The sequence below is a fragment of the Zootoca vivipara genome, chromosome 2 (assembly GCF_965207765.1).
Source record: "Zootoca vivipara chromosome 2, rZooViv2.hap1.1, whole genome shotgun sequence".
NCBI classification, from domain to species: domain Eukaryota; kingdom Metazoa; phylum Chordata; class Lepidosauria; order Squamata; family Lacertidae; genus Zootoca; species Zootoca vivipara.
The window spans coordinates 45,535,543-45,553,970 of NC_142584.1; the positions used below are offsets into that span (position 1 = coordinate 45,535,543).

Genomic DNA, 18,428 nt, shown 5'->3' on the forward strand with positions numbered 1-18,428 from the left:
GGAAGCAGCATGGAGAAGCACAAGCTGGAGATTTCATTGTGAGCTGCTGTCCACTTCTCCCATGCATAAAGGAGCTGAAGTTCAAGAAGTCAATACTTATTGCTATAAATGCAAACAAAAAATAAAAAAACCCGCCCTATAGCACAGATTGTTAGTGCATGAGAATAACGGCCAGAAATTTCTGAAGGTGTATGGTAGGAATCCAGTTAAATTGACAGCCTTCAATGAATGTTCGACAGATCATACGAAGTGAGCATGCTCAAATTGTGAACAACATATATACCACAGTATCTAGTGATTTAATACAGTAAATGTAATACTCTTACTCTTCTTAATAAAGCATCCAGCCTATACATTAGTAATTTCTGAAACCATCAGCCTCTTTTAAGACTAATGTATTATTTTCTTATGATTATTTTGATACTCCTAATTATTTTGATAGCGTTTGTTTCATTTAAAATTCCACCAATGTTAGAGCAAGGGTACAGCATTTTCATATATGCCACTGATAGTTAAGCAGGAAGTTTATTATGTCTGAAACTGCCCTCACAGCACAATTTTAAGTATGCCTGCATGGAAGTAAACCCAACAGTGTTCAGTGGGGCTCAGTCCCATAACAACAGCCCCACTACATCTAATCAAATATCTGTATTTGCATTCTACTTCCCGCATCATTTGATCTGAAGATGGTCCCCATAGGATAAAGGGCATGTCTACACCAGAGACCTGGATGAATAGTCATTCCATCTTCCTGGGAAACCCTGTAACTGAAGTTCTGTAAGCAAAGTAGGAATCCATAACAGAGACCATTACAATTATACTGGTATAAAACTGATAAAAAAATTGCAATGCAGATATATAGGCCTAAGATTTGAAGACTCTTATGGATGGGGGAAATGCTGCATGAAAATGGAAGCCAACACCTGAAGCTAGCACAGAATGTTATATTTGCTTTTCAGTTTCTATTACATTATTATTATTATTATTCATTTTATCATGTTACTTTATATTTTACATGACATTATATTTTTCTTTTATTACTTATGCTTTAATTGTGCTCAGGATAGGTTGTATTCATGTTTAGCTGAACTTTATTTACAATACGATCATGAGAATTTTGTCAGTTGAACAGATCTGTAGGAAAACAAGAACCACTACTGTTAGAATTGCTGTTAATCCAGATACTGTGGCTTAAAATGTGTTATGTTATAGTCTACTCTAGGAAGCAAGTTTGGGCTCTAGTGCAAGTTGGGCTGTTACCTTTTTTTCTCCTTTTTTTTTTGCCTGCCCAATACCATTCAATGCATACCAAGGGAGAGGGGAGTGACATGGTACACAAAACAGCACATGCACTTGACAGCGCCTTGGACCAGGGGCCAATGATATTTGAAAACAGTCATCATCACTATGAAAACTCAAGTCGTGATCCAAAACGCCATGAAGGACCACCTTTCTTCTACAAATGCTTTTGACAGCTGCTGATAAATGGAGGACAACGTGCTCTGACACAAATATTTCTGCTGTAATGATAGAGGTTACAAAAAGTGGCACTAAATATGCAGGTGCCTATGTTGCCTCAGTCTGTCACATTTGTACCAATGCTGCTATCATCAATTTGGATTGAATTACTGAGAGGCAGCATGTGACAGGGAGAGATTTCTGTTGGCAGATGGCTCATTGTCCTACCTTCATTGTTAGTTGTGTTAGTGGTGTGTATGACAACTATCTGGCATTGTAGCAGCTAATTAAATCAGTTGAACAGAACAAGAATCAATTGCTGCAGATACTGGGAAAACACATTTGGTTATCAGAGCTTCAAATGAGGAAAAAAACCTCTTATTGTTATTGCAGGAAAGGGCAAAGCTCTAGTGACTTTCTGTTTCCTTTAAATATCCGTTCATTAGCAGGGAAACCACAGAACATGGACAGATCAATCAACTGCTAGTCAAATGCGACAGAAAGAGTGGACAAAAAGAAACCTACAAGAGAAAACAAAAAGAGACGTTTCTCCGAGTGGAGTAATATTTCTCATGCCATTGGCAGTGCACACCATAGAGCTGCATACTAATCAAGGAGCCCTGCCAATTCTAAAGCGGCGCAGGACTGCCATTGAGCAAGTACAATCTGCTGCTGGATTCCTTTTGATTTCCCTTTAGAAAACAAATCTGTATAGCAGTTATCTTAATCAAAAGATGCCAAGCGAACAAGCCTGCTGAGGAGGAGAGCCTCTGGTGAAATAGAGTTGGCAGGTCTCACTTGATGCTTGGCTGCCACTGGGCAGGTGCAACTGAGGAGAAGACCGCTTTTATGACTGTTACCAAAAATGGCAGCATTCTCTCTCTTTTCTGAAAATTCATATTTAATACATAGCAAGGCTGTGGCTAGGAAAAAATGTCCTCATCCACATTCTCCTTTGAATTTTTATAACAGTCCAAGCACAGAGAAGAAGAGGAGGAGTTTGGATTTGATATCCCGCTTTATCACTACCCTAAGGAGTCTCAAAGCAGCTAACAATCTCCTTTCCCTTCCTCCCCCACAACAAACACTCTGTGAGGTGAGTGAGGCTGAGAGACTTCAGAGAACTGTGACTAGCCCAAGGTCACCCAGCAGCTGCATGTGGAGGAGCAGGGAATCGAGTCTTAATTGTCAATATACATCCTTGATCAGCTGCAATCCTGAGAACTACACATGAAAGTTACCAAGCAGAATTCTATCAAAAGGAAAAAATCACAGTGCAATCCTATGCATGTCTACTCAGATTTAACTTTGATTAAGTTTAAGGTAAGTATGCATAGGATTGACATAGTAGGGCTACAATTTTTAACATTGCTGTCTTCATCACAATAAGAAAATTCCTTCAGTAGCACCTTAAAGACCAACTAAGTTTATATTTTGGTATGAGCTTTCGTGTGCATGCACACTTCTTCAGATACACTAGAAACAGAAACTTCTGTTTCTAGTGTATCTGAAGAAGTGTGCATGCACACGAAAGCTCATACCAAAATATAAACTTAGTTGGTCTTTGGCTCATACCAAAATATAAACTTAGTTGGTCTTTAAGGTGCTACTGAAGGAATTTTCTTATTTTGCTTCGACTCAGACCAACACGGCTACCTACCTATTCATCACAATAGGACTTGTAAAACACTTATTACAGATATGCAAAGCACCGTTGTCTCCTCTCTAAAGATCCCATCAAATATTCTCTGCATAACTATGGACAAGAGCTTCCATGCAATTAGGCCCAAGTATGATTTTCAGACACAACTGAAAATTACCTCCATAATTAAGCCATATCACATGACTTAAGTTTTTGAATTTATGTATTGTTTACACCTACATAACCATTGCCCAAAACTAAACATACAAAGACATAGAATGTGAGTAAAACATGTTTCCAGTTATATGCAGTTTTCCTCCCCACAAATGAAAATCAATTTCACTATTTATTATCCAAAATGCATCTTTCTTTCAATTAAAAGAATGAAGTATTTTAATCCAGTGAAAATAAATTAATAAATTATTGCTTCATTGACTGAACTTAACTGTAACTTAAACAGTTACAGTGCTGTAATGCATCCCAATGCATCCAGTGCTGAGGTGAACTTGAACCCATAACCAAGCCCATATACAGTATTGACCATCTGCACCACGTGGACTCTCACTGGTATTGTTTTAACAATCAGTTTCTTTAAATATCAGTACTCATTGATTAATTGTTGTGGAACAGATACGATTTTACAGCAAGACATTTGATCAAATTTGCACAAATTTCTGCTTCTTCCCCCAACACCCTCTACTACCCTCCTTCTGTTTTCCTCAAACCTATGGAACACTTTTGTTTGGGGGGGGGGAGCAGAGGGAGCTCTAAAAGGAAGGTGAAAAACAGCAAAATTAAATGAATACATAAAACTTCAAGTAAATTTAATGTTTTGCAAGCAGAACTCTAACTTATTTATATAATTAATATTCTCTACATAAATATGATTTAGATGCCATAACTTTTATTGTATTGACAAAGGGCAGTTTATGAATGATGGCTTACTGAGGAAAAGAAGGGTAGATGTCATCTTTCCTCACAAAGAAACCAGTGCCTTCTGCCACCTGCTCTTAGTTGTCAGAAGTGCAATTCATCATAGTCCTTTTTTCAGGAGGAAAAGGTAGCAGTACTCATTTTTATGTGAAGGCACTGCAAGATATTCCATGACAGCCATTTTTTATTCTGTCTAGTTAATGATTTTCTGCCACATAAAAATCTACCTATACTTGAAGCTCTCAACACTGAAATCAGTGGCATATTATACTACTGCTACACTTGAGGAACATGAGGTAGTAGACAACTAACTTTTACTCAGAGTAGACCCACTGAAATTAATGAACAGCACTAAGTTGGGTTCATTAATTTAAATAGGTCTGCTCTGAGGAAAACTTAGCTGAAAACCATCCTTACAATGTGAGCAACTAGAATATTACAAAATGTCCCTTTGCACATGCCTAAAAGGTGAAACTTTTATTTTCTTGGGTTCCATGATCACTGCAGATGGTGATAGCAGTCACGAAATTAAAAGACGCCTGCTTCTTGGGGGGAAAGCAATGACAAACCTAGACAGCATCTTAAAAAGCAGAGACATCACCTTGCCAACAAAGGTCCGTATAGTTAAAGCTATGGTTTTCCCAGTAGTGATGTATGGAAGTGAGAGCTGGACCATAAAGAAGGCTGGTCGCCGAAGAATTAATGCTTTTGAATTATGGTGCTGGAGGAGACTCTTGAGAGTCCCATGTACTGCAAAAAGATCAAACCTATCCATTCTGAAGGAAATCAGCCCTGAGTGTTCACTGGAAGGACAGATCCTGAAGCTGAGGGTCCAATACTTTGGCCACTTTATGAGAAGACTCCCTGAAAAAGACCCTGATGTTGGGAAAGATTGAGGGCACAAGGAGAAGGGGATGACAGAGGACAAGATGGTTGGACAGTGTTTTCAAAGCTACCAACATGAGTTTGACCTAACTGCAGGAGGCAGTGGAAGACAGGAGTGCCTGGCGTGCTCTGGTCCATGGGGTCATGAAGAGTCAGACACGACCAAACAACTAAACAACAACAACAAAAGATGAAACACAGACTGACAGTAATCATTGACTGAGACTTGAAAAAATCCCAACCTGTAATACCCTGAATCAACTGCAGAGCTCTAGACATGATGTGTGTTAAAATGATTATCAAATGCTACAATAAATTCTTAATATTTATTTCAATTACATTGTTATTTGAATGTTTGCAAACTTAAAGGTCAACTCAACTAATAATTTATTTTATTTATTACAACCATTTGTATATCGCTCAATCAGAATCATCTCTAAGCAGTTGTCATATAGACATACATTTATCATATGGCTTCCATAAGAGTTAACCATTGCTTTTCTTCCTGAATATTTCATCTTTCCATTCAGCCAATATTTTGTAACACAAAGGCCCATCAATTGACAATCAAACACCATACTTTCAATTCAGGTTGCCTAGTTATTAATATTATGATGCCAATGTGGCACAGTTCTCATGGGCAACTAGTGAAGATTCTTTTTGCCATTCTCAGTTCTGAATGCCGCCCTTGCCTTTAACATTTTGTGAACCCAAGATGGAATAAATTGAGACCTACCAAGCTGAATAAAGCTCACCATCCCTGAGTTTTGGCCTGACATGAGGCCCAGCCGGACAGCTAACCTAGGGGGTTGCCCAGTGGAACTGAAAGGCAACACACCCTGCCATTGGCCAAATCATTGTAGTAACAAGAAGACCAACCTGACTAAATATATCATCTAAAGAAGGAGCAGCTGCAGGGAGCCTGTTTTCCCCCTTCCTGGGAGGAAAAAACCTCAGTTCCAGCTGCTAGCTGTCCAGTGATCACAGAAGCAAATAGAAAGAACCCTCTGTCCCCATTCATTGGCCTAAAGAATAAGAGCCACCAACTACTATTCAAGCAAGAACACCAGAGATGGAAGATCAGCCTGGTCCAAATTGGATATAAATTCTTGTAGTTCACTACTATGTTCTGGCCTTGAAGAACTTATCTCCCTAGCCAACCTTTTCCTCTACTGCCCTTACCTTGTGTGTGTTATCGTTTTAGTTTGTAAGTCTGGTGGTGGGACCTCTCACTCTCTTGTTTATTTGACTCTCTTTGGGAGACAATAATTGTCTTAAAAGCAGGATAAAAAGAAAGAGGCTTTACTGATCTTCTGGTGAACTGCCATTTATGGCCAGTAGGTTGAATTTGGCAAGTAGGTCACACAAGTTGCATAGACCTGTGTGGTGCATCCATCTTCCTTCCATCCATCCATTCATGTTAAGCCACTGTTTTATAGTTTATCCATAGAGCATAGAACTTGCCAGACATTTTTTTTTAAAAAAAGACTCTCCTCTCCCAATCATCTCATCAGTATTATCTCTTTAATTTTATTCTTCAGATGTTGGGCACTCCCCCCTCCTGCCCAGGAGCACTTCTAGCCAATTTATTTATTTATTTATCTACTTACTTACTTAAAAGAGGCCTCTGCAACTATCTCCACTTCTACTATCTCTAAAGAGATACTGACTGCACAATTGTTACTGAAAAGTCACCTGAGGGGGTTTGTCAAAATAGTTAAAACAAAGCATGCTTTCACTGACTGGCAAAGTAAGTCCTCATGACAAACCCTTTATTCAGTTAGTGAGATCTTTTCTTATGAATGAAACATTTGAATTCTTTCATTTCTTAAAGAAGAAGTCATACGACATATCCGGACACTTGTACCTTATCTCTTTTACAGGCAGTATAAAGCCCTGCATTCTTTTAAAATTACATCCTATCTTTGAACCTATATAAATATATAAACCACAAGGCAAGCTGAAGGGTTGCCTGTCTTTTAATGCATAAGGTAAATAGGTTTTCTGGAGGACTAATTCAATTTTCCAAATTTAATTTCAGAAAGATGCTACATAATATCCATTATAGCAAACACTGTCCTACAGATTCGATTAGTGGGCTCTCTGGACCTGCTTATTTCTGAGCTGAAAGTGCAGTACTGCCTGGATAAATGAATTACCTGAGCAACGGAACTTCTTGCTCTTGATCTGGCTGATTCGTTTGTTGGCAAGGCGACGTGGGCTGCTGCATCGAGCGCCGCTGGTTTCTATTGGATTATCCTGCAGGTAATCAGCCAGCCACTTCAAATGGCAGTCGCACACAAATGGATTCTGAGCTAAATGCCTGCAAGAGGGATGGGATGTTTAACCAGAAGTGACCTGTGACATTGTACTCCATCATTGTTTCTTACAAACATAAAACTGAAGAATAGAGTAATTGAATCAGCTTCCAATACACCAGTCCTGGCAGAAGCCACAAGGAGCTGCACTTAAATGGAAGAAATTCTGTGAACCATCTTATTTTTTAGCCCATTAAGTCTGCAGCGAGCCTTTTCAAGAAGGAAACAAAAATTAATATAGTAAAGCTTGCTTTTAAAGGGCACAGCAGACCTTCTGTCTACAAAAGGCACTGTTTTCATTCCACAATACAATGCAGTTGAATGCATCTTTTTAGAAATACACATATTAAAATAATTCTTATCACGAAACTAAAGCAATGCAGACAACAAATTGCATGTTTGTAAACTAGTGTGTTTTTTGGCCAGAAAGCAGTCTACAAATGAGCCTAAAATGTAAATGTGCTGGTCAGAGCTGCTAAATCCTTATGTAAAATAGATTTACTCCTGAGCATCAATTAAAAATTGATCCTGAACAATATTAATCCTGAAACTAGAACCCAACTAATATAACAACAAAAGTGTAGATAAAATATAACAAGTCAATATTTATTAGAAACTTGAATTGAGTAAATGGGAAAACATGTCTTGCCACTTGGATTCTGTTTCTAATAAGCAAATAGCAAAGAATAAAAATAAAAGAAAGTGACTGGCCCCGCCCCACCATAAAATTTCCTCAAAGGGTTAGGCCAGGCTTCCTCAACCTCGGCCCTCCAGATCTTTTGAGACTACAATTCCCATCATCCCTGACCACTGTTCCTCCTAGCTAGGGATCATGGGAGTTGTAGGCCAAAAACATCTGGAGGGCCGAGGTTGAGGAAGCCTGGGTTAGGCACTTTTGATACTGGTTAAAGCCACCTCAGCTAATTATGTATGACAACACTAACTAATCTTCCTTATTTTAGATTATTTTCTAATTTTCAATATGTTTGAATCTTTTTATTATATGCAAACCAGTAAAATAAAAAGATATAAATGAATTGAGATTTAGGGAAGAATCATAGAGGCGTTAAACAAACAAAAGCAACCCAGTGCTGTTTTATGGGCCATTTATCCAACAAACAACCTCTTGATGAGCACCATATCTTAACCTGCATTAACTTGTGTGGTATGTCTTATTCCAAAGTGCAAAGATGTCACATGAGTCAATGTGGCAAACTGGTACACATAAAATGACTCTGTATAAAGCAGCCTTCCATTTTAAGGAAGGTCCAAGTGGTTTCCTGATCAATTTTTTGTAAGGACGCCTCTGGTTAGCTTTGGTCATTGATTTCAAGAGTTTAAATTGGTGAGGAAACCAAAAAAGTTTCTGATGGTGCCAAGCTTATTCAAAATAAAAGAATTCTCACACACATGTGATAAATGGCTATCCAAGAAACAGTAAAAATGGTATATACAACTTATCTAATAAAAATAAAACAATTTTGACTCCTCTTAAGCCTTACAACTTGATACCATCATTCACTGTAAGAAAGAAAACAAAAATAGATCAAATTGATATTTGGGCAGGGGGACACCCATATTTTAACAGCAAGTAAATCAGCCAAAAGGGATAATATGTAATGTTTAATGGGCAAAAGTGGGAATACAATTTAAATATAAAGATTTTTTAGTAGGGACTCATATTGATTATTCTAGTTGTGGAAAGCCATTGAACAAATGTTCCCAAGAGAATGTAATGCAAGGCCAAGACAAGCGCCAAACAATCAAATACAGTGGTACCTCAGGTTACAAACACCTCGGGTTATGAACACTTCAAGTTACAAACTCTGCTAACCTGGAAGTAGTACCTCAGGTTAAGAACTTTACCTCAGGATGAGAACAGAAATCATGTGGCGGCGGCACAGCAGCAGCGGGAGGCCCCAGTAGCTAAAGTGGTACCTCAGGGTAAGAATGGTTTCAGGTTAAGAACAGACCTCCAGAACGAATTAAGTTAGTAACCAGAGGTATCACTGTATGTAGGTTGAATTTTGGTTCCTTATTTTGAAACCACCTTTTAATTAGACAATGCAGTGGAACTGCAGTAGTGAAATCGGGACTGGTTAGGTGGATTTCCCACTCTATGCACCTATGCCATCTTTGGTTTCTAGCCTAAACATCTACTTACTACATCCAATTTATTTGGAGTCTGTTCATATTAGCAGCTGCATAAAATGAACACAATAAGCATACAATATATGAAGAGATAATATTGTGAATGGAGTGGGATGAGGTACAGCAGCAACACAGGCTAGCTGAGCTATCTACCTGCCAGGTATAGTAGTAACCTGGAAAAAGGCAAGGCCCAACAGGAGAGCCAGCCGTGCCATGGTGGCAGGAGCAGAAGCAGCAGCAGCAGCAAAGTCAATACTATGGAGAAGTCTCTACTGTCACTAGCAATGCATATAAAAGCCATTGTGAACAGCAAACATTCTCTCTCATGCTGTGTTGCAATGAAAAGTACTAAGTGCTACGTAATTCTGACTGTGTTAAAATTCTAATTCTCGCAGCAGGCCAATACCACTGAGCAGCGCAAATCTCAACTACCATGGGGTAACACAAGTCTCTACTACCAATGTAGCTGCAGGCGCTGCTGCTGCCACTTGCAGCAACATCTATTCTCATGTTTTCTTATTATTTTGAATCAGTCAGGAAGGCAAAATATGATATTCTTACATCTTTAAAAAAATGAATTTTTTTGGGAAAATTAAATGTTTTTAAATACTGCCAATTTTCCCCTTCCAGCCCAGCCTTTTATCTATTTTCTTCCCTTTTTCTGTAACTTTCATTCTCTTTTCTATCTGCTCTGTCCATAACACTTTTCTTCCATCTTTTTGTCTGCTTCTTTATTTCTCAACCTCTTAACACTTCAACTGCCCACACCCCTGCGGGTTGGAGCCTCTAGCACTCTGGCAGACATAGTGTTACTCAGAATTGTTTGTGTTTGTAAATCACTTTGGGTTGCCTTGGGCAAGATAAAGTGACTAACCAATTTAATCAACAACAACAACATTCTTGGATACTCACAGAGTTTGAATTGTTTGGAGAGGGACAAAAAGTCCTTTGCTGATTGTCTGCAGCTTATTATCATAGAGAGACAGCAAATTGAGATTATGCAAATCTTGAAAGGTGTTTACTCTCAGGCAGTTGATCTTATTGGCATTTAGAAGCCTGTAAACAAAACAAAAATAGTTTTAAAATACAAATATTCTTGAGGACTAAACAAAGCTTTTCTGAGCAAGCAATAGAAAAGAATGGTATTGAAGTGATGCACTGTGGTATATACCAGTAGGTTTCTCAGGTTACCTCGGCTGCAGTCAAAACAGAATACTTGTAAATAGTAGCATATAAAGTGTTGTGTATTGAGTCAAAGGATTTTATATCTGTATTATTATTGTCTGTATTGCATTAGGATAAAGTAACTGCCTTTTGGTTCCAGAGGGTACAGCTACTATTGGTTCATTTAAGCTGCTGTATTTGGATCCTCTATCTTATTGGTTTCCTCCAAAAGGCAGCACTGTGATTGCCTGATATTGTTCCCTCCAAAATGTATCCCTTTCTAGCTAGTTCCCTGTCCCTATAAATGTAGCCTTCCTGCCCTCAGAGTCAGTCTTGTTCACTTTAATAAAGAGCTGTTACTAGAGAACTGTCTCCAGCATGTTATGTCAAGAGAGCTGAAATCACAAACCCCACGTCACAACATAAAGCATCCCTTAAAAACAAACAAAGCATTCTGTCTTGCAAGTTGTGTATTAATAAGTTTAACATGCTACATTAAGTGTCTTAATGGGACAGGGACATACCACAATATTTCATTTAACCTGCTGGAGTTGTCTAGTTATTTCATAGAACTGGGACTATCCCTCTGAGGGCCTTTCCACACATCACTTGTATAGTTACAGGTAGGTAGCCGTGTTGGTCTGATGTAGTTGAAACAAAATTAAAAAAAAATTGTGTGCGTGCACACTTCTTCAGATACTTCTTCAGATACTTATAATGGTATAGCTGCTGTTTAATCTGACATTTTAAAAGTGAATTTGGAGCTGAATGTCTGCACCTGTTATTCGTGAGTGAGAGCTTTCTGGTTCTGTCCCATGTTAATTGTGTGTAATATACAAATTGAGAAAGATTTTGTGGCTGTGGTCACACCCCTTATGTAGCCTTGTGTTCTTTGAAGCAGTAAATATCAGAGTTATGAGCTTGCACAGAGGGAATATAATGCCCAGTGTTCTGGAATTCTAAATTTATGGGAGTATAACAGATTAGAAGAGGTTAGAAGAGAGAAACTACTCGTGTTTGTCTAAGCTACCGCTTATTTCTGAACTTCCATCACTATCTGCCATATCTGAATAACTCATAGTGATAGCTCACAAGGTAAGTGCTATGAAGCAATTGTTTCCAAAAGAATGCCTATCAACCACCACTTGCCGCTTTTTGATATTACTGTATGTATAAATATTATCCATCTCACAATGAATATGCACAACAGTACTATATCACAATACTGTACTAAAATTCATCTCAAAAGAAAAAAAAAGTCATAATTTGCCAAAGTGATAAGTTTTTCAATTATGCCCTTTTTAAGAATATGTACTGAAGTGGCAAGCAAATAGATTAGATTACCAACAGCCCTTCTGCACAATTAATATTCTCATAACTGATGTACGGTAGTAACATGAATACAATTTCAAGTGTTTAAAGAATAACCTGAGCTTCCAAAACAGAATGATAGAAAATAATTGGTTTGAAGAAGAAAAGAAAGACATTATTGTTGCATTTGCCTTCACCAACATTTTAATTTTCTGATCAGAGAAGACAAGCAAGCAAACTATCAGACAACCTCACAGCCTTACTCAAGAGAATACAGGTTTCTGTCATTATCAGATAAGCTAGAACCATTTTAAGTACAGTACACTAATAACCAGAAAGAATTGTGAAAATAAACTTACATAAAGAGACCCCTCTTTTCTCTTGCCTGCATTTTTTATAATAGCATCATTAACAATTCTTATAAAATTAACAAAAACAACAAAAATGGATAAAACGAAATGGGGGAAAGTGCAGTAGTAGAATTCAAACTACTATGGGATAGAATATAGGTACTGTGGGTCTGGAGAAATCCAAGTTCTAACCTGACTCAGTCACTATTTCTCGGTGTATTCTTCACAGGGCTGTTGTGTCCCTCTGTGGTGTCAATTTGTTTAACTATCTTATACTAGTGCCTTGTTTACAAAGGTAATCTTAGTACTGGAGCCTTGCATATGAGACTGTTTTTTTTTTACAATGGCTGTCATACTATTTGTATATCACAGGTGTTGAGAGTCTACCTACCACTAAGTGCTACAGCAGCTGCTAGCAGTAATTACAGGTTCTGTAGAGCACTGGGAAGTGTTTATATATTATTCAGGTACTAGCAATTACATATATAACAAGTCACCTTGAATATGAAGGCAGAAAAAGTTCCACCTAAGGAGCTATGTTAGTTCATGGAAATAAATTGCTTGACTCTGATATACCAATAATAATTTGGAAGGACTGCTGGTGTTATATTACTAGGCATTGTGAGGAAGTACCGGTATTCACACTGAATATGTTTCTCACTGTTGGTCTATTATTGATGGTAATCTTATTACTGTGTGTCATGCAAAGCTAAATTCTCCATATGTTCTCCTCTAATGCATCAGCTCCCACACTGATCCATAGAACCCCAAACCTGCCATAACAAGTGGAGACACTGAGGATCACAAGTTGCCTCTGCCTCCTATGTTGTGAGAGAGTCTACTCAAGTGATGCCACTCATGGGAGCAAGGTATGAATCTAATATCACTGCATTTTAATGGAGTTTTAAAAAATAATAAATAAAAGAAACAAGTCAATCAGTTTTTGTAAATAAATTGCAGTGCCAAAGAGGAAAGACATTTAAAGAATAGTCAAAATAAATTACTTCTTCACACACTGCATAGTTAAACTACCACAAGATGTTGCAATGTGCATTTCCAGCATTGGAAACAGTAAGCCTCCGAATGCTGGTTTCTGGGGAACGTGAGTGGGGAGAATGCTTTTACACTCATGTACTGATTGTGTGCTTCCTGTAGGCATTGTGAGAATGGGATGCTAGACTAGATGGGTTTTTGGTCAGGTACAGAGGTGCTCTTCCTATGTTATTAAGATGGTAGTGTCATGGGCTGGCTGGACACAGAGGAATGGTGGGCACTAGTTGGTGAACCCCCAAGGCTCAGAACCTGGGGATTGGTGGTGAGATAACAATGAGTGGTCAGAGGGAGAAGCCTGGGAAGAGTAGCTGCCGGAAGCTGAAGAGGTAACAGGGTTTAGTGAGCAGGGAGAGCCTGTGGCAGAGAGAAGACCAGAATCCAAGGAGGAAGCAGGAGAGGAGGGAACCCAAGAGACAGAGATGAGTCAGGCTGGTGAAGAAGCCAGGGTACCTCCCCCTCCTGCTGTGCCAAGTTACACTCCCCCCTGATGCCCCGGGACCAGATAAGGTATAAAAAGGGATGAGCAGAGGCAAGTGTTCTGTGTTGTCTCAGATTGTGTCAGGGCCAGAGTTAGATGCAGGTTAGCACGAAAGTAATAAGTCACCGATGCCAGTGAACTATTTATTCAAGTAAACTAAAGTACAGTTCTGGCCTAGTGGTCTCAGCAACCCTGCCTGGTAGTTCTTGCCCTGATGACACAGTTGTGAGGACTGAAGGTCTCTGTTTTCCCATCCCTGTCTAAGGCTCCTGCTCTCCAGTGTTATTCCCAAGCAGCCTCAAACTTCATCTGTGCACAACTAATCTCTGTTCTGCTCTCTTCATTTTTCTGTGTGTTCTTGGAGATGAGCAGGGGAAGAAGCTCGTCGCAGCAGGAGGGAGAGACTCTGTTGATTCTTCAGCAGCCTCTTGACTCCCCTCCTTTCCAGCCTCTACTTCAGCCTCAAAGTCTGGACTGCAATCTGCAACAGAGTCTTCCTGCTCACTAAACCCTGTTGCTCTTCCAGCTTCCGACACTTCCTCTCCCAGTCTTCTCTCTCTGACCACTTACCATCATCCCACCACCAATCCCCTGACTCTTCCCATGGGGCTTTAGCTGGGGTTTCCCAGCTTGTGCCTCTCACCACTCCTCTATGTCCAATCAGTCCATGACAGATTGCTTGGGAAGGACCCAGGATGAAGGAGATTTAGGCAGCTGTGGGAAGGAGGGGAACTTCAGTCTCCACAACTGCCTCATTGGGGCAAGATCTACTGAGAAGAGTTGTTGTGCTAATTAGATCTGGCTCTGTTGAGCAGACTTACTCTGTGTGATTTATTCATGACACCCATTCCTGACAGGTACCTATTAATTCTTTCACGCTATACATACTAAAAACTGACAGTTCCCTACCCATCACAGGGTTATCTAAATCATGCTAGGAAAGTCCAGCACAGTGAGACAATGTCACACTGCCACCCTGCTGGCAGCAGTGCTGCTCTCACATGCAAGGATGGTGTGGGGAGGAGCAGGGTGACAAAGAGACTGGAGCTGCATGGGTGCACTGCAACAGCCATGCTCCCACTAGTGCACCCAGCCTGTCTGCCCCACAGTAAGCAGCAGAAGCACTATCAGAAGGGCAGAGGCAGGGCACCATCCCATCACACTGGCAGCTCCTGAATCATGTTTACCACAAATACAAATTCAACAGGCCACAACTGGATTTATTTTTTTTAGAATACTTAATAGTTTAGAAGATAAATTCCAGACAGAGTATTAGCAGTGTTTTTCACTGTAGTTTTTCAAGGACTGAATAATAGCATACAAAAATCTTGAAATTCAATTAAAAAATAAGATGTATAGTCCTTTATAGAAACCTAGCAGGATACAAGAGAAACTGAATTCCAATCCTGAATCGCACATCCTTTTCTTTCCTGGGACAAAGCTTACTTGAAAGAGCCTTCACCTTCTCTTAACAATTGTTTTCATATGCTACAAAGCTTGTGATAAACCTCAGAAATTAAACTGGCTACTTGGATCTCTCATTAGACTTTTCTTATCCGTTTGTCTCCAGGCTAATAAGAAAAAAAATATAATCTACAGCCTTCTAAATGCTAAATTAGACCTAATGAGAGGACACTTTCCCAACTGTTCAACAGCAGGTTTCAAACCAAATGCAAGCTTTTTATGGCTCAGACATCCACGGATGATGACTGCCCCTTTTCTACTGAGCACACACATTAAGCCTGAAGCGTCCAACCAGTTGGCAACAACCATTTGGCCACTAATGCTGAACTATGTAGGAGACTCTTCTGGCATTTCAGTACCTAACCAGTTTAGTATATATCTATATTTATATCTATGTCATTAGAGCAGCTCTCTTCAAGTAAAACAGCATGGTTAGTATAATCTATATTTACCTTTATATCCTGCCAGAATAGTTTATGAGTCCTATTTGCACTAGGCAAATGGGAATGTCAGCATTTATGACTTATCCATTCACCATATTTGAAAAAAGTTGCTTCAAAGAATTAACTATACCTTGTCTACACATTAATCAAATTAGATGGATACCTAATGATATAATTTTTGTATATTTTTATATGTTACTTCTGATTATATATATATATATATATATATATATATATATATATATATATATAATCAAAATAACTATATCTCACTAACCCCTAGCACCACCCTGTCTCATATAATAATTTATAAAATTGCCATTTCATAAAAATAGAAATGAAAAACAATCAGCCAAAGGGACAGGATTTTCCACTTCATGCTAAATGCACTTCATGTCCATCATCTATCACAAATAGTGTTCTTTTTTATCAAAAGTCAGCAGGAGGCATAAATAGCAAGAGAGACTTGTAGATAATTAACTTATCACAACCAGAATATGGAGTTTACATGCCAGCAAAAACAATCTTAGCAAGACATCTACACCAATCATAAGCCTGGAATAAATCTCTGTAACAAATGGGATGTCAGCACACTTAGAATAGCAACCAACTGCTTCAAAAATTGGTATCTATAATTCTATGGCATTCTTTACTAGCCATACTTTGGTAACAGGAAACAAGAAGGAAGTTGTAGATGCAACCTGTACTGTTACCACCTGTTTCAAACAAAATGACAGCACACCATTTCAATAAGGACCACCCCTTCAATGTGCTAACATTTGTAGACTGCAATGAAAATGAAAATATGACAAAAGAGGATTATTGGGCATTTGAAATGGTTACTAGCTTGTGGGCACTCCTAGGTCTACAGTTGTTACTAGAGGTCCACTGCTCTGCATGGAGATATGCTGGGGAAGCTCTTCATGTCATTCCATCTCTGAGTGAAATCTGAAGTGCCTTAACTACTCAACAGTAGTACATTGGTCATGGAATATTCTTCCCTCTGATATACAACCAACAACACCATTGTTCAGTTTTCACCACAAACTGAAAACCCATCTCTTTTTTATGCATTTGGAGAGGATTGGGGTTGAGATATTGGGCCATCTGGAATTGTTATAGGAAGCAGATTAAGTTACTGAGGTTGAGACACATCTGATCAATTGAACAGTGTTGTCAAGCACTGGGCTATGGAATCCTGGCCTCCAATAACACCTTCAAATAATCTTCACTTATCTCTTTTTCAACTTTTTAAAGAAACAAAAGAACGTAATGCATGGAGTTTCTATGAAAATAATAAAGCTGAAATTGTAAAGCATACTTTTCTATGCAGAAAAAACAGCGTTTTCCCTTTACTTTCTGACTTCTTATATTGCTATACTACTATGAAATAGCTTTCTATTAGTTATACTAGAATGTACTAGTGATGTTAACATACAGCTCTTGGGAAAGCTGCTAAACAAATTTTCTGTTCTCTTGCTGATTGCACTTGACTAGTAGTTAATGCTTTGTCCCAAAAAAGAATTTCAACCTAGGACATAGCTGCCAAGTTTTCCCTTTTCTCGCGAGGAAGCCTATTCAGCATAAGGGAAAATCCCTTTAAAAAAGGAATAACTTGGCAGCTATGACCTAGGACTTCAAGAGGACTTCAAGCTAGACATAAATTACTAAATTACTTTGCCTATATAGAGGTAATTATGACATTTGAAATTCTGCTGGCTTCACATACCAGTTTTACCACATAGGAATAATGGGCTTCAATTAATTTTCAGTGCACAAAGTAAGCAGCCTGCTTCTGCTAGCTGAAATTAGAGCAATAAATATCTACGAAGTTTTATAACAAAAAAAGAAGTAAGGATAATACTCACAGCAACTGTAGAGACACGAGCCCATCAAAAAGACCCTTGGGAATCTCTGTGATCTTATTTCCATAGAGCACTCTGAAAAATACAAAGAGGCAAATTAAATAGGCAAAGGTGCACTACTTACAACGAATCTAATGTTTAGCCACATCTCTTTATCAAGAGTCAGTTCACTTAAACGTCTAGCTATCAATAAAATAAGACTTGTAGGTAAATTAAATGTTTGGAAAAACTTTTGAAAATTTAATAAAGTATTGTTACCTGCTTTATTTATGTCATAAAACATTTTCAAGATCGTGTTTGCTCTGCATCAATTTTTGGTTTATCATTTAGGCTTAGTGGGGTGGTTAAATGGGACTGAACATTTCATTTATGTATCTTAGCCTCTCTAACCTATAAACATATATGAGAAAATAAAGTGACATCAATTCTTGAAAAGTTGAACAAATAAAACTATAAAACTAAAAAACTGTTTTGGGATCTAAAGTATCAACAATTGCTTGGGGATAGTGATGGATAAGGAAAGAGGATATTACCTCCAAGGCAATCTTCCCATATACAAATCAAAATTGGAGACAACTTTTCATATTTGCATTATGAGGCAGCAGCAACTTACTTCACTTATATTCAATGCAATCCTATGTATGTTCTTTCATAAATAAATCACATTATGTTAAGTGGTGCTTACTCCTAAATAAACATGCGGTATTGAAGAGCAAATAAGAATGTTACAGTACTGGAAAAAAGATTTGGGATTTGAAATTGAGGAAAGCAAGAAAAGAAATTGGAGACCTGCTGAACAAATGTTTGCATTAGGATCTCAGAGCCTGTCCTGCTGAGATGACAATTCCTAAAGGAGACAGCACTGCTCTATTATATTTAGCATTTCACATGCCCATCCCCAAACAACTGGCTG

At 38.5% G+C, this 18,428-nt stretch overlaps 1 protein-coding gene across 2 annotated transcripts in view; it reads right to left on the reverse strand.

Moving 5' to 3' along the window:
• The window catches only part of SLIT3 (slit guidance ligand 3), a 409,547-nt gene that overhangs the window by 106,193 nt on the left and 284,926 nt on the right, over positions 1 to 18,428 (reverse strand). For both annotated transcript variants that reach the window (XM_035105175.3, XM_035105174.3), the window contains exons 12-14: positions 17,519 to 17,590; positions 10,300 to 10,443; positions 7,078 to 7,241 (exon numbers count right to left, since the gene is read on the reverse strand). In XM_035105175.3, coding sequence (XP_034961066.1) covers positions 7,078 to 7,241; positions 10,300 to 10,443; positions 17,519 to 17,590 — 380 coding nt within the window. The remainder of the gene's footprint in view (positions 1 to 7,077; positions 7,242 to 10,299; positions 10,444 to 17,518; positions 17,591 to 18,428) is intronic.